Raw genomic sequence first — 18,577 nt, forward strand, 5'->3', positions numbered from 1 at the left:
GGTGTATCCTTTGCATAAATACTTTTGTGTCCCTCTCTCTCATTGGTAAAGTTTAGAGGTATGGCGAAGTACCTAATTATTTCATGCAGGTGCAGTCACATCAAAGATAGATCCATTCTGACTGATGTTAGTGGTCTTACACCTTGTACACTGGCCTCATCATAAAATACCAACAGCAGTCACGTCCTAAATAAATACATTTTTTTGCATATTGTACATTTTTCTAAATATAAATTAACTATATCTTTTTTTTCTCTTTTTCTTTTCTCTATTTTATGTTCTGTCATTTATGTTTCTTTCCTGCATCAGTGAACAGGTGGAGGGTGAGTACGGAGCTGTAAGCCCTATGCACTTATAAGATTGCATTATGAGTTTGCATTATTCTTATGCATTCTAGATTTGTACCCAGGGAGACCTGTGGCTTTCCAACTGCTGCTGGAATGCAACACCCAGCATGAACTTTACCCAGCATGCACTTCTGCCATTCTATGGTTAAAGAGAGCCACAGATTTATTGAATAGCCTAAAATGAAAATGTTTTAATGATTGAATGCATGTCTTCAGGCATTTACCTATAAATAAACTGACATTTCAATATATTTTCGTCGGCTGGGATTTAATTGATATTCTATTTGGCTACAATGACATGTCTATGCTGTCTCTTCGATATAAAAAAGCAATAATCTGGAAATATTTGATATATGTCTATATGATGCACTTAAATAGGAATGCCTGCTAGATTTGGGTTTTATGAATGATAAACATTGCATATATACAGTATTTATAATTTTTATTTGCTACGTTAATGTTTCCCTTAGATAAGTCACCTATTTTTAACGCTCCTTCTCACTTTCTAGTGTCATTTTCCTCTATAACACCGTACTACAGTGTGAATATCCTCAAGCACCCCCACCTAACAGCAGCACATGTTTTATGGATATCCTAAAACGAGCACAGCCACAGCGCATCCTTTTTTACCCTGATGCTGAACTCAGCCATCCTGGCAATCTGCTATTTTGGGTCCCCATTATAATCTGCCTACTTAGAGATGGCGTATCGCTTCCACCCCATGTATTAATAGCCGAAGGAAAAATGAATTGCTGTAATGTTAATGTCAGCTGGATTCCGGTTGGTTACTGGGCAAAACCCTCTTCCATACAGCTATAGCAATAGGGGGATCAATGCTAGATAGATAGATAGATTTTGTACTAAAAGAAACCCCTGTGGCAACGCATCATATCCGATAACTAAAAAAAAAAAAGAAGCTTAATTGATCCACATAAAATCAATATTTTAGTTATAGAAATAACTATGACTTGAATGCTCCAACAGTGAGAACTCTCATAATTCCTTATTGTTCCTGTTGACCAAGCTCAGCTCCAGTATAATATGAGAGATATATAAAAAAAAGGTGGTTAAACTCTCCAGCATCTAGCACAAACGAAATATGCACATGTGTAAAGTTAAGGATAACCCTAAATCCTGTCCTGACAGTCATGTACTTACTCGACAGACTTTCTTTCGTACATATTCCTTTAGTGACCTATTCTTACACCCTTTCCTGTGCTTAAATAACATATTTCTCTACTTCCCTTATTAACGTGCGTTCTTCCATCTTCTGATCCCTGACATCCTTTCTCTTAGCAATGTCACCACTGTAACCCAAGGCCTATGTACTGCATTTATCTTGTACTCATCTGCATTCAGTTTCTGCACGGTCAATATTAAACAGTGACTGCTCCTTTTTCATCCTACTAACAGGATCTGCTATCACCTCCTGGACAGTTTATGCAATTGGTTCATTTTGAATGACATTGTATTTTATCTAGGACTTTATGGCAGCTGCCGACTCTTCTTGTATGGTGTATGTTTTAAATGTGTTACACTGTCAGAGACTGCTATGATGTTGTTCCGAGTATTATACATGTCTCTTGTTTGTACGTGTTGTACTATTCTTTTTTTTTGTAATTCTAAGAGGTGTTAAAGTGTGTGTATTGAAAGCCATCTATTGACCTCAAAATATTCAATACACTTTAATTCCCCTTATGAACCGAGAACCTTTTCTCTGGCATTTGAATTGTTTTGTAGATCAATGTGATGCATATCAATGTTCTGCAGGTTGTCTTTATGTTTTGTTCTGCTATTAAAGCAAGACTGAGGATTATCTCTTCAGCCACTTAAGCCACACAAATGTATTTTGTGAGGCTGCAGGTCTTATATACCCAGAGAAGAATCATAATGGATGATTATAGTACAACCCACCAGCCATACTGTTTGAATGTGTCTGGATGTAAGGTGAAAGTTTTGGGAATCGCAGTCTGTTTGTTGTCCCTTCGTCCTCGTTGATGTTACTGTTTTGTTCTCTTTTATGTCCACTCAACAGAAGAATACGAAGAAGGTAAAATGGGTCAACTTATTGTACTCTTCATCGCTGACCACCAGCCCATAACTCCATAACACTGCGGGACCGAATGGATCAGCGACATCTCACTAATGTTTATCACATTCTTTAACCATTTCTCTGCCAGACAAGTCCATCATAGCGCCAATTTGATGTTTCCATACACCATATGTGTTATGGTGCCAGTTTAACAATTACACATGCAGGCCTTCTTTTTAGTACGGCAGTGCAAAGGAGGTTGTGTGCACCGTGCAGCAACCAATCAGACTTTGCATAAGCTCTGACAGATAAATACTGATTGGCTGGTATGGATATTTGCACACAATGGCCATACAGTGTCAATATGTGCAATGGGCTGTGTCACTAAATATACTGTGTGTATATTTCTGCAGGGAAATGGGTTAACTCTTTCATATTTCTTCACTATTTTAACGTATATCTGTTGACCCTGTAATAGACTTTACATTTTTTTAGTCCACTTTTTGAATCTGCAGTGCCTCACCTTTTAATAGTCTCATTCCCACTCAAAGCGTGCTATTATAAAACGTGTGCACAATAATTTTCTATTTAATGCTCAACTGATAAATTACAGAAAAACTTTACGCCTAACTAAAGAAAATCTGGTTAATGACTCATGATTTTGATCTGGAACAATAACATTACTTGATGTAAGCCATTTTATCAAATGCATGACGAAATATTGTCAGTTGATGAGGTACCAGTAGTAAGAGCATAAAGTGCAGGTACTGGTCCTCTGTAGTTCAATGATGACAAAATAGTTTCCTTCAGCCTCCTAAATCAACATCTAATGTATGCTGGTGAATGGGAATGATGATTTACACAGCATGAATATTTGTTACAGTCACAGTTTTTTGCTTTAACACCATCACATGTTCCACAACTTTTAAATGTAGTTGAGTAGTTGTGAGAGTACCTGCATGTCACGTGTTGTTTGTATCCCAGTATCATAAATGAAAGTGACTAAAAGGATTGTCTCTGTTGCCAAAACAATTGGTCTCCCTCTTTGGTTTCTAACTATACTAGAAACATGAAGGTGAGATCGAGATTGGCTGGCAACTCAGACAGTTTCCATTTTAGAAAAATTCATTCATGATGACTACTGTCTCTGATGATTTTCAATGTGTTGGATGTAGTGATAGTAGTCCAGCTGCTTTGATGTAATCTTTTACAGGTTGTGTTTATTTACCTCCGTGTGGTACCGTGTGATTTCAGCAATCCTGTGCTCTGTAGGTCTCTGTTGACGGCTAACCTGTTTTGTTTGTCTATTTTTTTGCTTCTCCGCCCTGCTCTTGCCACATTGTCAAAATGTATGAACAGAGGAAGCCCAAGAAGGTATGTACTGCTATCTTGGACTAGTTTTTTAGCTGGGTCAATGTTTGGCTGGTGGGATATGTTGATGTTGTAGTCTACTGTTACAGAAAGAACAAAATATGTATCATGCTGGCCTCTAAATTGAGCCAGCTATCTATACACAGAGCAACTCAATCATACATGGGTTCAAGTGTTATTTATGTGAATTTTGCAAGTTATCATATCACTTCTTGCTTGGTAAATTGTGGAAGATACTATATCACTCTCATCTTAGTGAGGCCACCAGACTTTACTTATCAACGTGTCTGAAGCTAGAACTGCCTACAGCAACCGATCTGTTGCTTCTCCCCATTTAGTATGGATATTCCAGTTCTTGTTTTAAACTGTAAAAATATGTGTTGGCATCTTGTTGCAATACCAAAAGAGGTTTATTGGGGGTGGCAAGTTGCTTATTCAGTCAGTATATTTTAGTCCTGCTTTCACACTGATACCTACTCTAAAATCAATTAAATCTGAATTCTGATTGGTTTAATTGAGTAATAACAGTTTTAATGTAGTATAAAATGTTTATATGTTTCATAATTGTACTTTAATTTGGACCTTGGTTACGTACACATGGTTCAATGTGCATTTTTGCAACACACATTGATGAGCAGTATATGAATGCTGTGGTGTATGGTTATTTATTCTGAATCGCACATAGTTCACATATATATTGTAAGCAAATGGACTCCCACCGCAACTCTGCATTTTCTGCATCTCCATTTTTTTTCATGCAATGAGGCTCATTAAAACTCTGTCGGTAGAAAAACAACTTAGAAAAAATGTCTCTTTGTAACAAAAGCACTCACCTTTCCAGCACTGCTGATCTTTGCTCTCTTGAAGAGCTACAGTGGCTGAAGAATCTTAGGCATCTGATATACTTCATGGTGTTTCAGGTGCCGGCACGTTCCCCTGGGCACTGTGGTTTTATGTGCCAGCAACTACATCACTACTGTGTCCTGTATTGATGTAGGGGCCAGTGGATGAAACCACAGTGCATAGATGGAAATCAGTTGTCCAACACTCACCAAAGCATGGATTCTGAAGATTCTTTCTAGGCAGCGGGTCAGGTAGGTGTTAAGTCATAAGAAAGTCTTCTTTGTAAAGTCTTTATCCTAGCAATGGAGTCCCTTTAAGTGCTCATTCAAAGTGAATAAGCTGCCTTAACATAACATCAATGCATGAAAAAAATGTGTGGTAGCGTGTGATATGAGTAGAGCATTAAAAATAGAGATGAATACAAAATGTAATCAAGGTTGGCTGTAAATAGTTTTATTCAGTCATCACTAGAGTCCCAGACATAACACTACATATTACATTTTGCGCTATGTGCTGTGTACTTGTGTGTCAGTTAGTGCTATTTGTAGCAGGGGTAAACCTTGCGTCTTATCTGGTGTTTTTCTCTCCTCTCTAATTCCTATTCTTCTCCCCCTTAATTTTTTTATCATGCACAGTAGAAGAAGCCCACGAGGAAGGTATGTGGTCTGTTCATCATTCCCATAATCCAGGGTGAATTACCCAGGGATTAAGTTTCTTTTTAAGTTCAAAATCTGTAAACCAAAGGTGACCAAATGCAGGGTAACTGAATGCTTAGTCCCATGACTTGTCTACTCTGCAAAGCTTAATTACAAAGCATTATACACAGTCAGGTCACCCTAGTGCTTGATGCCTGCACTGATACCCTATTTCCTAGGGTCAGAAAAGATCAGATAATTTGACAGTTGGGTTGTGCTTGCTGGCATCCATATGAAAACAGATGCATGGGGCACGCTATGGCATTGACACCAAGTGATGGACATGATTTTTGTGTTTTGTATTGCTGAGACAGTGGCATTTACTATTGTTAAACATCCACAATGCTTTCATGCTCTGTGGCCTAGCCAAGAGATGTTTACTACTGATTTAAGTGCCAGATACTTTACTGGTACTACATGCAACTGATACCATTTACCAAACCTCATTTCTATAACTCCAGCATGAACATTTACAATCTGCACCATAGGTATTGCTCTATTGTTAAAAGCATTGTTCTGTTGTTGCTAAATTGTGTTTCCACAAAGTTTGGTCAGTTGTGTACCACTATTGCAAACTTTGCAGTGTCCAAACATAACCTGTACTAATCACAGTAGAAACAAATAAGCTTCTACCCCTATGTAGCTATTATGGCAGTACCTGGAATATCATGGCTATGAATGTGTCCATAAAAGGTTACAATCCTTCCTGCATCTCTGCAGATTCTTGCCTCATTCTCATCCCCCAATGGTTGATGCCCTAGTCTTCAAAAGTGTTAATTTCCAATTAGGTTGTTGCCCTTATCAAAACTACTCTAGAACCAATGGAAACCTAATAATAAAGTCCACTGGTTAAAGCTGAATTCCCATTTCCCAGACATTTTTAGAAATGTTAACTCCTGTTAACATGCAATTAGAGTCGCAAAGTGAAGCATGTTCTCTCTACAGAAAGTCTTCCTTGATGCAACATTGCCAGCTTAAAATGTCTTTGCTGCTGGTCTTGGGTACATAACTGCAGTGTAGTATTGTAAGCAGTGTTGGGTGACCAGCTGTGCTGTACCAGTGCTACACTATTGAGAGGTTACCAGGTTTAAATGCATAAACAGCTTACAGACTGTTACAGTGCTTCCAGCAGAACATTCCTAATCCTAACCCTAAGGAGCAATCCAGATAAACATGGCCAGTCCTTTCCAACAATAAAAAAGCCTGGACTTCAGCTTTAAATCAGTAGGCTATCTCTAGAACCTACAAAAGAAAATTAACACTAGAGCAAATATTTCCACACATTATTATCTTAAATCTAAACTTTTGCCATATGCCATGTAGAGTAAAGATGGCCATGTTAGCAACCCCCAGTGGTTCCTTTCCAAACTTTGGGAAACACTGCTGTACAGAATTGACCGTGCATCTTCTTATCATTTACTGTTATGCTTTGCTTTCATGTCCTCCTTTTTTTATTCTTTGCTTGCTGCTATTGTTTCCTTCAACCCTATCCTTACCTCACTGGCTATTGCGTGACTGCTTAAATTATAATCGCCCTGCCTCTGCCATTTGTGTCTGAAGAAGAAGAGCCTGAACAAGTTGAGGAGGAGACAGTCCAAGAGGAGCAAGGAGATGAGGGGGCTGAGGAGGAAGGTAAGATGAGTAACCAACCTTCCTCAGAGGACACTATTATATATCTGGCCTCTGCTAGTGGCTCTTGATCCCAATCCATCTATCTGAATGTGTGGATGATGCACAGAAGAGAAACTCCTGAAACTATGCTACCTTTTTCCCTTTGTACAAGCAACTCTAAAGCACTGGGTAAAAGATACATCCTGATTCTACTTACACAGCAACTATGACTGCAAGTACAACATCAAGATTGACAGTCTGATCCAATGACAAGACTTGCCATGCCTCTGCTTGCTTGAATGCTATTTCTGCATGGCAACTGCATTTGTCACACTGGAACAATGGGAAAAAACAGAATAGTTTCTCAGATATAAAACAAAACCTCACTACAGCAGGCTTTATTTCCTAACATTGTGCAAAGAGATGTGATGTAGAGCGAGTCCCTAGCAAACAATCAGAAATCAGCTTTCATTAGACTGCTCTATGCTGTCTGTTGAAAAGTGACTTTTGATTGGTTGGTATAGGTTTCTAAACATCCCTACTCTTTGTAATGAATTACTAAATAAAGCCTAATATTTGAAAGCATTGTAGCCTGACAAACATAGGAAATAGGTACTATGAACAGCTCACAACATGCATAGTTTTGTTCTTTAATTAAGAGGTTTGCAGAGTTAACTGAAATTGTAAGATGAATCATGTTAATACAGAATCCTTACCCCCAGGAACAGTGTGATCCGATCGGGAGTTCTGTGCATGAGATGCCTGTTGTTCTGAAATAACTGATTGGTTGACTGGATCATACCATCTTAACCTGATTTCCCATCTAGGAAAGAAGCTGTGAGCTAACAATCTCTTTTCATTTACAGAACACGGTGAAGAATACGATGGTATTTCCTTACATTTTTTTTTTCTTCTCGGTGGTTTTGATCTTTTTCCCATTTACTAGTTTGTTGGCTAGGCTGGGCCAAAAACCATATAAGCAAGAGCAGGGAAACATTTTTCAATTGCCTCATCGAAAATGTTTTACTTTTACAGAGAAATAGACAGCAGTCAATAACTAGTCCAAGCATGTGTAGCACATACACAGAGTTTGTCTCTACTGTACAGACCTTGATAGGCTTTATAAGAAATATGAGCAATTACTCCAAGGTACCATATCAAGCCTAGCATGGCTATACAGTTACTGACCCCTCTTCAGAAAAATGCAGATATATATTCATTTGTATTTTAAAATCTTGATGACCAATATTTATTGATATATTTATATATTTACTAGCTTTAATGATAAAGGCAATTCATATAAATGCCCAGCATCTACACGGACCCATACTGTATATATATTAGAGATAATTATATTTGGCCCAGCCTGCTTTCCTTTTTGCCTTATTGACTAAAAACTTTTCCCTATTTCCCTTCCTATGTGTGAATGGATTACTGGAGAGATCTGCACATCACTGACTTGTTTTTCCTTTTCCCCTCTGACAACAGTCCGACTACCCATGTCTTTACCCACAGCCTAATTTCCTACATCTCCTGGACCTGCAGCCTAATCTAATCTCCTGCACTTTTTCCATTCACATTTTGTCTAATACACCAAAAGATGCAGAATAGTACAGAAGGTGCATCATTTTACAGAACCATATGCGTAGCTTTAAAAAAAAAATTATAATAATTATCTATACAGTATATATACACACACACACACACATTTAAAAAGATAACATTATTTTCAGTATATGTATGTCGATTAAAATGTAAGACTACCAATGAGCTTCCATTTAGGTTCATGACTCTCATTCCCCTGTAAACTTTTATGTGTTACCTATTTACATTCTCTGAAGCTATGTTCTAAACACCCAGCTAGAATTTTACTTCCCGTGTTTGGATATGATTTTTTCTCTCGTCTACCTAAAGGTCAATCTGTCTCAGTTCAAACTATCTACAGAAAGCTTTTTCCATACAGTCACACCCATAGAACAGCCACATATATATATATATGAACTTTTACCTTCCTCTCTCTTTACATCTTTACTTTTTCTTTTATCTTCACCTTCAGTGTATTGCATTTACACCTTCCCGATATCTCATATATCCATAGTGTTATCTTCTCATCTCTCTGCAGCTATACTTTGCTTTCTACCTGGATTTTCACTTTCCTATCTACCCTTTCCATTGTTTAAAGTTACACTTTCTTCTTTGTATGCAGCTATACTTTCCCTTCTTTCAATATTTTCAGTTTCTCAACTAGCTTTACCGCCACTTTTCTTTCTATCTTCACCTGTCTTTAGCTTCACTTTCTCTTCTGGCTGCAGCTTCACTTTTTGTTTCTGTCACTTTTTTTTCACATTCCTCTCTACCTATAACTTCACTTCACAAGTCTAAAGCATTTCTTTCTCATCTGTCTATACTTTTCACTTTTCTGCTATTCTATTTACATCTATACTTCCTCTCCTGTCTTCATCTTCTCTTGCTCTTCTGTCTGTCGCTTCACCTTCTTATATCTTTTATCCAAAGCTGTATCTCATCTCATCTCATCTGTCACCTACAGTTTCACTTTACCATCTCTTATCCTCTGTTCATTATTTACCTACATCTGCCTACAGATACCATTTCCTGGCTATCTACAGTACAGCTTTCCTATCTGCATGTATCCTCTGTGTACTATCTACCTGCATCCACCTACAGATACCATTTGCTGGCTACCTGCAGCTTCACTTTTCCATCTATTTCCTCAAGCTATCCACAGCTTCTCTCTCTACAATTTTACTTTCCTATCCATCCATAACTTGACTTCCAGAATTATATTCAACTTACCATTTCATGTACATTGTTCTACCTCTTCTGTCTACAATGATCTTTATAACATATCCACAACTGTCTTCTCCTTCTAAACAGCACATTACATCTATCTACAGCTTTAGCTGCCAGTCTTTAGCTTCACTTTATCATCTTCTTAAAAAAAAAGTACATTTCCATCTCTTTGCAGCTTTTTTTTCCTCCCTTTTACTTACCTGGAATGTCTTTCTCATATACGTACAGCTTTCTTACCTTATCTCTCTACAGCTTTTCTTTCCCTTTTACTTACCTGTTCATATCTTTATTCTTCTATCTATCTACATTAGGGATGTCCAAACTCCGGCCCTCCAGCTGTGGTGAAACTACAAATCCTTTGAAGCATCGCTCTCTGGGAGTCATGTCTGTGGCTGTGAGAATCTTGCAAAGCCTCATGGGATTCGTATTTCTACCACAGCTGGAGGGCCGCAGTTTGGACATCCCTGATCTACATCTTCAGTGTCAGCTATTTATCAACAGCTTTACTTGTCATGCCCATGTCTAAAAGTCTTGCTGCTCCATCTAAAACACATCTTATCTTCCGGTGTCATCACCATTTCCCTCATCTAGGGGCAAACCATTCTTATTTGCTTATAGTCTTTATCTAGCTTTAACACTGTCATCTGCTTATATACTTCCTAACTTTGTCAGCTAGAAAGTATGTTTCCTATCCTTTCCAGTACCTTTATTGTATATCCAACACTACTACATGTATACTGTCCTCTCTTTTCATATACTTTACTAATATGTTGCTGCAGCCATCAGCTAACAAAATGTTAATTCAGTTCAGATCTGCCTTTAATATATATCTAGATATTACCTGCAATGTGATCTATATCTGCTTCTACTGCCTCCTCAATCTTCTCTATTTGGTCAATAGCTTTGGTGTATTTGGCTCCCCTTCTGTCCTGGCTGGACTGTCCCTAGAAATAACTTTCAGTCTAATATCCTGTTTAACCCATCCATGTTATCTAACTAGAAGTACATTTCAGTTCTGCCTATATCTTTAATGCCTCTTTAAGCTTTAAAATGTCCTTGCTAGTCTGCCTTTGCATTCACTATCCTTTGTCTTTATCTATAAAGCTAACTCTCTACATCTTTAATCTCTATTCAGTAGACCCTCTAACTGTCTATCACTATAATCTATCTGCAATATCCTTCTTAACAGTCTATATGTTCCACCATCTTCCTGTTTTTTTATAATTATTTAGAAATTTACTTCTCTCTACCATTGCTTTCACTTGCATCTGTACAAATCTTTCCTTCGCAATTTGCATGGTTTCCATATCCAATTATTCTTAATCATCTCATCTGCCTGACTTTGGTGTATATTATATATCTCATCTGCCTATGTTACCTCTTCTTTTCTGCTTATTTTGTCGACCTCCCATCATCCCACCTTTCTTACTCCTCTCATTTGCTTGTCTTTACAATGCCTCTCATCATCATTCCTTTCCAATTATTCTCATCTGCCTTTCTTTTTTCCCTTAGGTTGTATGTTGTTCCTCTCGCTTTTGCCTGTCTATCTTTCTTATTCACTTTATCTGCATATCTTTATTAACTCCTATCCATTATACCTCTCATTGGTATGCTTTTGTCCTCCTCCCATAATTGGTTCCTTACTTTTTCACCTGAATCTTGTACCTCTGATCAGTGACAAGTGACAATTGTCTCTTTCCTCGTCTCTTCACCTTCCTACCTTTTCCTATACCTCTAATCAGTATGCTTTCATCCTTCTCACCGTCATCTTTCCACCTTTCACATACATCTCATCTGTTGCTTTTCTAATACCTAGTCTTTCATATAATTCTCCTCTGTTGCTCTCTAATACCCAATCTTTCTGCCTTTTAAAAAAACTCTCATCTGTCACTTTTCTTATACCTAATCTTTCTAACTTTCGTATAGCTCTCTTCTGTTGCTTTTCACATACCTAATCTTTTCATCTTTCATATACTTCTCATCTCTCACAATCCTCATACATAAGATTTCCATCTTTTGTACACTTCGCATCTGTCGCTTTCCTCATACATAATCTTTCCACCTTTCCTGTACCTCTCATGATTCACTTTCCTCATACCAAATCTTTCCACCTTTCCTGTACATCTCATCATTCGCTTTCCTCATACCTAATCTTTCCACCTTTCATATACTTCTTATTCGACGCTCTCCTAATACATCATCTTGCCACCTTTCCTGTACCTCTCATCATTCACTTTCCTCATACCTAATCTTTCCACCTTTCCTGTATCTCTAATTTTTTCTTCCCTTTTAAACACATCTTATCTTGCGGTATCATCACCATTTCCCTCATCTAAGAGCAAACCATTCTTATTTGCCTATAGTCTTTATCTAGCTTTAACACTGTCATCTGCTTATATACTTCCTAACTTTGTCAGCTAGAAAGTATGTTTCCTATCCTTTGCTTTCCTCATACCTAAGATTTCCATATTTCATATACTTCTTATTCGGGGCTCTCCTAATACTTAATCTTACCACCTTTCCTGTACCTCTCATAATTCGTTTTCCTCATACCTAATTTTTCCACTTTTCCTGTACCTCTCATAATTTGCTTTCCTCATACCTAATCTTTCCACCTTAACTTTACCTCTCATCATTCGCTTTCCTCATACCTAATCTTTCCACCTTTCCTGTACCTTTCATCATTCGCTTTCCTCATACCTAATCTTTCCACCTTTAATTTACCTCTCATCATTCGCTTTCCTCATACCTAATCTTTCCACCTTTCCTGTACCTCTCATCATTCACTTTCCTCATAGCTAATCTTTCCACTTTTCATGTTCCTCTCATCATTCATTTTCCTCATACCTAATCTTTCCACCTTTCCTGTACCTCTCATCATTCACTTTCCTCATAGCTAATCTTTCCACTTTTCATGTTCCTCTCATCATTCATTTTCCTCATACCTAATCTTTCCACCTTTCCTGTACCTCTCATCATTTGCTTTCCTCATACCTAATCTTTCCACCTTTACTTTACCTCTCATCATTTGTTTACTCATACCGAATCGTTCCACCTTTCCTGTACTTCTCATCATTTGCTTTCCCCATACCTAACTCATCATTCATTTTCCTCATACCTAATCTTTCCACCTTTCCTGTACCTCTCATCATTCGCTTTCCTCATACCTAATTTTTCCACCTTTCCTGTACCTCTCATCATTCGCTTTCCTCATACCTAATCTTTCCACCTTTCCTGTATCTCTCATCATTTGTTTACTCATACCGAATCGTTCCACCTTTCCTGTACTTCTCATCATTTGCTTTCCCCATACCTAATTTTTCCACCTTTCCTGTACCTCTTATCATTCGCATTCTTCATAACTAATCTTTCCACCTTTCCTTTATCTCTCATCATTCGCTTTCCTTGTGCTTAATCTTTCCACCTTTTCTGTACCGCTCATCATTCGCTTTCCTCATACCTAATCTTTCCACCTTTACTTTACTTCTCATCATTCACTTTCCTCGTAGCTAATCTTTCCAACTTTCCTGTACCTCTCATCATTCGTTTACTCATACCTAATCGTTACACCTTTCCTGTACCTGCCATCATTTGCTTTCCTCATACCTAATCTTTCCACCTTTCCTGCACCTCTCATCATTCACTATTCTCATACCTAATCTTTCCACCTTTCCTGCACCTCTTATCATTTGATTTCCCCTTAGTTAATCTTTCCACCTTTCCTGTACCTCTCATCATTCGCTTTCCTCATACCTAATCTTTCCACCTTTCCTGTATATCTCATCATTCACTTTCCTCATACCTAATATTTCCACCTTCCCTTTACCTCTAATCATTTGCTTTCCTTGTGCTTAATCTTTCCACCTTTCCTGTACCTCGCATCGTTCGCTTTCCTCATACCTAATCTTTCCAACTTTCCTAAATCTCTAATCTGTCTGCCATTTCTTTCCTTCCTATCTGTATGCATTCCTCCTCCTTTTAATTGTCTCTTTCCTCACATTACCATCATTCCTATACTTCTAAACTTTCATCAGTAGCCTTTCCGCCTCCTATCACCTATTTCTGTCCTTACCTTTTCACCTTTCCTATACCTTCAGTATGCCTTTCCTCTGTTTCTCATCACTTTATCATTCTAGTCTTCCTATTCCTCATATTTATCTAACTTTGCTCTCATGAATATAGAGCTCTGTTCCTATGTAACCAACCTTTACCTCTGCTACTTATACCACTCTACTCTATCCATACTAGCACTGACCCTAGCAGCTATCTAGATTTGTCACCGTCTTCTTCTAATATAGCCCTTGTCCCTATAATCTGTCTTGAAATTACTTCTTTAGTTCTTGTCTTTACTTTCCATTCAATCTAGATGTTTTACCATCTTCTTTTAATATAGCCCATCCCTGTAATCTATCTTGAAATTTCTTCCTGCCCCATGCCTTTACTAACTAGTCTATCTGGATTTTTTCTCTCTTCTTCTACCGGTAATATGTCCTAATAATCTAACTTGAAATTACTTCTTTAAGTCTTGTCGTTACTTTCCAGTCTGTCATTTGCTTTTAAGCTCTGCTGTCCTTCCTTTCTTGTCCCTTGCATCTAAATGATAGATTCTGTATATCATACCTGTATCTCCACTATAATGTACATCTATTCCATCTAGATGCGAATGATGAGAGGTATAGGAAAGGTGGAAATGACTTCTTGTGTTCCAAGTATATTCCTGCTCTTTTAGTCTGCCTTGTTGTTTGCTGTATTATGTACAGTATCCCAGATAGCAAGCAATTGAGCTGCAAGTTTGAAAATGACTTGCTAAACTATCGCAGACTTGCCAATCTTCACAATTTTGTTGCACAACTACATCAAGTCTGCATTGCAAGTCTCCAGACCAGCGAGCTTGTAGAGCTCTTGCTAAGACCTGCAGGACTCTTGCTGTAGACTTGCCAAGCAAATTTCCTACAAATTAAAAAAGTGTCAACTAGAACTTGTGCTGCGAGTGTTCTGCAAGTGTACAACTTGCCAGGAATATGTGCAGCATATGTGTTACCAAATGTGCTTTTGGTAAATCTAATCTAATTTGTCTTAAATTAAGTCATCTAGACTATCATACTTGTAGAGCAATGTCCACATAATTGTATGAAACGTTTTTTGTTCAAGGTATATTTCTTATGTGTGAGCAGCTCCTAAACTTTACATGCAGTTTACGTGCAGTTTCCTTAAGTCCCTTGTCACCTTTCATCTCTAACTATTTCAAAAATTGTAATTGATGATTGTCTATATATGTCATCCTTCTACCATTCAAATCATCAACTCAGCAGTCAATAATTAATCAATTATCAGCCTTACTTTACATCTTATCTACCCCTTATATTTACTGCCCGGTTATTGTACCTATAGCATTAGCTATATGCCATATACTGTAGCTATACATTGGGGTCAATTCACAAAGCTCAGCGTTATGAGAGTAGAAGTTAATTTATCTATCCTTATTTTACCACTCTTTATTTTACTGGCTGAAACATGCAATTCACAAAAGCCGGAATCGTTAATGCACACGCAGTTTAACGTTCCTTAAGCAAGTGTTATTTTAACATCACAGACTTTATTTTATCTATTGCTGTGATAAAATAACGTTTTGGGTGTTATTTTAACACTTTTGCAGTGCATTTTGGTAGCAGAAGGGGTGGAAACAAATGCCTAAATTACTGTTACTTTCACTTTCACCACACAAAAGGATTCCACATAGAAGAAAGGAATATATTCCATATTCGCCACATGCATACTAATTTTACATTTGGTAGAGAAGAAATCATATAGAAATAACAATAACTTTTTTTCTGAACGGAATGAATATATGAAACATTAGATTTATTTAGATCTACATCTGTTGACAATCAGGCAGTGTAGGGAGAGCAATCAATTCTCCTTACCACCTATAAAGCCTGTCTTGATATTAAATATGTTGCATGGAACAATCCACTTGCTCTACAACCCCCACTGAAGTGTGTCCAGGGACATTTGATTTTTCATGTCATGTGAGATTTGCCAACTGTAAAAAATCATCTACATTTGTAGAAGGATAAAAACTGTAGAAATGACAACTACATGCCATCTTCTTCTGTACGCAAAAGCATTAAACCATGTGAAAATGAAGAAAAAAAGGTTCCATTTTATATACCTCATGTCATCTCAGTGCAACAAGCATCAGATAACGCCTGAAATCTGTCATAACGCCACCCTGAAGGAGGTGATAAATCTACGTCTCAATAACGAGTGATAAAAGGACCTTTTCCTTTTGTGAATTGCATTTCAAGCATATTTTATCACTCCAGTTGTTAAAATAACGTCTGAATAGTTAAAATAACGTCTGAATAGTTAATTTAGCACTTCTTAAAAAAAGGAAGCGTTATTGAGTTTTGTGAATTGACTACCTCTAAACAGCAACTACAGTATATAACAAGCGATATCAATGAAATAACGGCCGAAATGAAGAAAATAAGCTTTGTGAATTGACCCCATTGAGGGTAATTTATCAAAACTGGAGAAGACAAAATCTGGAGCAGCTGTGCATGGCAACCAAGCAGCTTCTCTCTTTCATTTTCAACTCTTAACTGAACAAACTGAAGAGAGAAGCTGATTGGTTGCCATGCACAGCTGCTCCAGATTTTGTCTGCTCCAGTTTTGATAAATTCCCCCCACTGTTCTTATCATGTACCTAGACTCTCATTCTATATGTCATCTACCTATAGCCTCATTCTGCATCTCATCTGCGTACAGCTTCACTTTCCCTCTCATCTACTTACAGCCTCAACTTTATATTTACTCTACATATATCTCCACGATCCCTTCATTGCAACTCTAATTTATCTGACTGTAACGTCCCTGACCTTCTTAACCACCTACAGCTTTACGCTCCTTATCTGCCTATAGCTCTACTATTCACATCAGTGATTTTTAACTTTAACATCCAATGTATCTACTGTATCAATGGTTGCATTGTTCATTCTTTATAGTTACAGTTTTATTTTATATTACATCTGATTCTAGACTTTCTCTACATTTCATCTACAGATGACTTTCCTATCCTGTCCATCTACCTATTCCTTTGTTCATTCCCTTTTATTTTACATAGGTCTATAACTGTGTGTTCTTTCCTTTGTCTATTCCCTTTCTCTCCTTCACAATTTACACTTATCACATTCCATTGTGTCTCTGGATGAAGAAATAACATTTGTTTTTTTCCCCCCCGTATTAACGAATCATTTGATTGTCTGTGGATTGATATTTTTTCCCTCTAATGTTTTGCATTCTATTCATCCAGACAACCAGGGCACGGGTCATAAGGGAATATTTATGAGCAATAACATGGATGTCTATCAATTGAAACTGTTACAGAATGTGTATACATATTTTCCTTACATGTATAGAAGTAGCATCTCAGAATCAAAGTAAAAACTTTATTGCCTTCTCTATAAAATTAAAGTGCAAATAAAGGCACCTCCATGCAACTTCAGCAAGTGGGGATTTGTGAAGTCAGGGGGTCAGGCATTAAGTGAAATGTGTAAGTTACTCCTTCCTCTGTCCTTTTCCTCTGATTTTCCCTTGATAACAATGGTCAGAGAACCATTTGAGGTCTGTCTATTTGAACCTCTGTCTCCCTATTATTAAATCCCTAGAGGTTTTGGGGGAAATCTCCAATAATGGAGGTATGGAGCAGGGGTTTCATGTATTGACAGTATGGGGACAATAAGGTGAGTATCATTTACGAAACAACACTCAAATGCTCTTCCCCTTTACACTGATTCACAACTGAAGGAGTTGTATTGAGTTATCCTTCAAGAAATATGTTGTCTTAAAGTGACATTAAACCCTCAGATTTTTTAACATAAACCAATACTGTAATGTGTGCCTTACTGTAATCCATGGTAGTTTCCCTTCTCTTTGCTGCTCTTCCTTTTAATTCCTCATGTCTTCTCATGCTTGGGGAGAACTTCCCTTTGCAGCTGAGTGCCTCTTCCTGTAGTGCTGGATCAGGTTGCAAACTTACACACAGACACCATGTAGCCATTCAAGAGACAAGGCAGTCTGCTGCAAAACAGAAGTTCTGCCCAGTATGAGAACAGATACAGATTTAAAAGGAAGAGCAGCAAAGAGAATGGAAACAACCATGGATTACAGTAAGGCACACATTACAGTATTGTTTTATGTTAAAAATCGGAGGGTTTAATGTCACTTTAAGACTATGGAATACTGTGCCAGATCATGTCAGGCTGCCTGCAATAAAAATGCTTTAGTGTAGAGATACTTTTCTCTGGACAGGTCTGGCCATTGTACAGGTTTACTTCTGTCCATGGGGGATTTAGTATTTAGCAAACATGGTTTTAAACTTAAGATAGCAGAGCAAACTGCGGGACAATCTTATGTGAACTCTCTGTCTAGAATTGTCTCCAGTTGATTGTTGCTATGCTCTTGCCCTTACCACCTCCATTTTTAAATAATGTAATAATTTTCCTGTTAAATTCTCAATGATCTTTTCTCATCTCTCCCTGTTCAATGTATGATTGAAGAAGAGAAGCCAAAGCCCAAGTAAGTGTCATTCCTTGTACTCACTATGTGTGCACACACACACACATACATTCTCTGCTGTTTTCAGGACGTTTCACATTACACATAGCATTGTTATACTGTACATTGTGTAATTTATCAACCTTGATATGAATGCGAACAATGCTGACTGCCTTATGCCACATTCAGGATTGTCTGTATAGTATGGTATGTGGAGGCAACAGCTGTTCTCTGTAGAAGGCGGAGATGTAACCTCTGTGACACAAAGTTTTAGTATGGGTTTATTTTTGAGGACTATATATATATAT

At 37.6% G+C, this 18,577-nt stretch overlaps 1 protein-coding gene across 1 annotated transcript in view; it reads left to right on the forward strand.

The window, feature by feature from the left end:
• The window catches only part of TNNT3 (troponin T3, fast skeletal type), a 42,195-nt gene that overhangs the window by 6,502 nt on the left and 17,116 nt on the right, over positions 1-18,577 (forward strand). The window contains exons 3-6 of the mRNA XM_018562656.1: positions 310-323; positions 2,383-2,397; positions 5,232-5,249; positions 18,272-18,290. Of these exons, the coding sequence (XP_018418158.1) occupies positions 310-323; positions 2,383-2,397; positions 5,232-5,249; positions 18,272-18,290 (66 nt within the window). The remainder of the gene's footprint in view (positions 1-309; positions 324-2,382; positions 2,398-5,231; positions 5,250-18,271; positions 18,291-18,577) is intronic.

The sequence above is a fragment of the Nanorana parkeri genome, unplaced genomic scaffold (genome assembly GCF_000935625.1).
Source record: "Nanorana parkeri isolate BGI_ZX_2015 unplaced genomic scaffold, ASM93562v1 scaffold589, whole genome shotgun sequence".
NCBI lineage: Eukaryota > Metazoa > Chordata > Amphibia > Anura > Dicroglossidae > Nanorana > Nanorana parkeri.